Raw genomic sequence first — 3,268 nt, 5'->3', positions numbered from 1 at the left:
GATTGTCCGCTCTTTGAAGCGTAAAATGCGCAGTCTGCCAAATGTGAAGTGCAATTTATCTATATTAGATTCCATAAGTCAGCTCCTCGAGAGAGACAAGCTCTAGTTGGAGCCAATCTACGGCTATTCTATAAAGAACTTCTGCTTTCAACATTTTACCAATTGAAGCTGTCTGAGCTAACTATTTCCATCAATTTATGTTTTGTAGAACAAAAATAGAGAAAGCAAAAACTTCATCAGTACTTAGTTGAAAAAGGAAAAACAGAAATAATTTTAAACATACTCGACAAGAAAATGAATGTATATTGTTTATATTTGCCACTGATCGGCAAATAAAAATTCTATCCGCGGGCCGGATAGAATCTTCCAGAGGGCCACAGTTGGCCCGCGGGCCGTAGTTTGCCATCCCTGCTCTAAGGTATCATGATAAAGTTATTAAATTTTAGGGCAATCGCAAAATTTTATCACTTATTATCAAACACCATTTTATTGTTTTTTCTACCAAAATCATTGCCAAAGAACTACGGTAAAAATTACCAAAATCAGTGTTCCCATGAAGCCAGAAAAATGGGAAATGTTACCATATTCTGGTAGTTTTGATCACACTTTTTCTCAGTGCATTTTACTATACGCAAACACCGAACAGAAAGCTTCAAAAGCATTTGTGATGAAATCCCCTTTAATATTCTCACTGTTTTTAACTAGTTACTGTATCTTATTTTATATTCTAACTTATTAAATTTTACTACTCCGGACACAGCATGTTGAAGTATTCTGTCCTTTTTAGAGCATTAATCATTTGATTCATTTACAAATGTTAAAAATGTGCATACATATCTAATATTAAACATACTTTTACAGGAGAACTATTGTAACTTTGTAATATATGCTGCAGTTCACGATCTGATATTTTTGGATCGTCAGAAGGTGTTTCCACATAAACTGCTGCCACGAGAAGAGACACTAAAACACCTAAAAGACCTGCAAAAAATTGAAATAAAACAATAAAATAAAATAAATAAATTGAACAAAAAAACTATTTAAGAAACTTATTAACAAGGCTAGAATGTTGATGTCAAACGCATTATTTTTTTTTTTTTTTTTTTTTTTTTTCTTTTTTTTTTNTTTTTTTTTTTTTTTTTTTTTTTTTTTTTTTTTTTTTTTTTTTTTTTGCACTTTTGGTTGATTTTACCTTTATAGGGTATATGGCGGAGGTTTGTTCTCCGTCAGTAGCTGCCAATAATCGTATAGTGGAAAATAACTTTATACAGTCTCCAAGAAAGAATATTCAAATTGTTTAGTGAAATTTAGATTTTATTAAGCATAATTGGTGATATAGAGAATGGCCATTTCTTCATCCAAAAAGAGAAATCCCTTAAAGGGATTAATTCAGAATACCCTCTTATTGAGAGATCATACAGCCAGAATATCATTTCTGACGGTTAGAAATTGAGACTGGGGAGGCCCGTAAGGGCACTCCCAGTCTCCACAAATTTGAAATTAAAAGTGAATATAATTATTCCAAACGGACATAGAAAGTATGGGTAGGAGATCCAAAATTGGCGATTTATCAAGATATAACATAGCCAAAACAAAGCCAACCATCATAACAATATTGGGTTTAAAAGAACAGCTTGGCGATCACGAGTCGCCAACAAATTTATGAGAATTATTACAACCATGCAACCACAACATTTAGCGGTTAGAAAATAAAATAAAAAGTTATTAATAGATTTTTGTTTTCGATTAGAGGCAACAGTGAATTAATAAGTCTGCATTAGTAATGAAATAAAAAGTATATGCTACATTGATGTATAAGAGAAGAATAAATATTTTCTTCTCATTTTAAAAGATTAAGTCTTTGATTTATTTTAAATGTAATTCTATTAATAAAAAAAGCTTAAGTAATGAAAGATATTTTAAAAGGATAGAAAATAAATATGTAATGCCAATTGTGGCATCACAGAGTATGACTTATAGGTTTTTTTGCTTTTAATTTCAGTTTTTTTAGTCATTTTTTTTATAAATTTTGAATATTACTTTAATTTTAAGAGCATTTTTCTAGTGAATTAATTTTTTTACGAATTAGTGTTAATTTGGCATTTAATATTGTAATTTTAAATATTCTACAGTATCCAAAATTGATGGTGAGCAGAGTTTTTTGAAAGATTTGCATTTGGTCTAAATAATAACATTTAATATGAAAACTTTCAAAAATATTTAAAAATACAATTCAATCCTGATGTTTTTGAAGATAATATTTAAAAATTTATAAATCTCTATTTATCTGTATCATTTATTTATTTAAATTATATTCATAAATTCCTTACATTTCATATTTTAATCACTACATTAATTTAATTAAATTTATAAATACAAGTTACGGTTTACTTTTTTTTATAAAAAGATAATGCAAAACATATTTTGGAAAATTTTTGAGAACATTAAATTTTATTTTAAGCTATATTTGATTGTTTTAGAACAGAGGTCGGCAACCTGTGGCTTGCGAGCATGTGGCTCTTTTGATGCAAACTTGCGGCTCTCCAGTTTCATACGAAAAAATAACTTATTATCAAAGTCCTTAAAAAATATTTTTAAGTATCTATTTTCTCAATAGCTTTTTTCATAATCGTTAATTACAAACCCCTACACTTAACATTATCGTAATGAGATAAATTTGATTTATTGTTTTGTTCGTAGAGATGAAACTCCGTGATCATGTTTATCTTTCAGTTAGTTGCTTTCCATTTCCATCTCAGCCATCAGCCACCGTCTAGAGCTTCAAAATCAATGATTTGCCATTATCTGTTAAAAGACTACAAAATGGAACTGATAAAATGTCTTAAAATGTAACGCAAATGCAAATGGAAGACATTCAACTAGGTTCTTATCACTTGCTATAGATGAGTCTCGCGACTTAAAAAAGACAAGACTCAAGTTACCATTTTCGTCAGGTATAATCAAATATACATATTTAGCAAATACTATAATAGTAAATTTGAAATTCTTAGTGGCTCTTTAACACTCCATCGGGCGCGTTGATCTGACAGATACAGGTGTGTCAATATCTCTGCTTTTGTCCCCTAAAACATTTTCTTACGACCTTGACCTTATCAGTATCTGTCCATCTGGCCCCCTGCTACTTTGGAATGCAGTAGTGACCAGTTCGGTGTAGGAGTATTTCCTGTTTCTAAGCTTGTTTGAAATTTTGTATCTGTTAGATACACGCGCCCGATAACGTTTGTCTCGTGAAGCTACATGGAAGTAT

General features: G+C 30.2%; 1 protein-coding gene across 1 annotated transcript in view; it reads right to left on the bottom strand.

Annotated features, from left to right (window-relative positions):
• LOC107442356 (putative inorganic phosphate cotransporter) overlaps positions 1 to 972 on the bottom strand; it is a gene marked incomplete at its 5' end in the record, with an annotated part of 14,947 nt that extends 13,975 nt beyond the window's left edge. Inside the window, 1 exon segment of the mRNA XM_043050873.2 lies at positions 854 to 972. Within this exon segment, the coding sequence (XP_042906807.2) occupies positions 854 to 972 (119 nt within the window).
• Between the last annotated feature and the right edge of the window lie 2,296 nt (positions 973 to 3,268).

This window comes from Parasteatoda tepidariorum, chromosome 4 (genome assembly GCF_043381705.1).
Source record: "Parasteatoda tepidariorum isolate YZ-2023 chromosome 4, CAS_Ptep_4.0, whole genome shotgun sequence".
NCBI lineage: Eukaryota > Metazoa > Arthropoda > Arachnida > Araneae > Theridiidae > Parasteatoda > Parasteatoda tepidariorum.
Note: the sequence above shows the minus strand (reverse complement) of the source record. Positions and strands in the feature narration are given on the sequence as shown.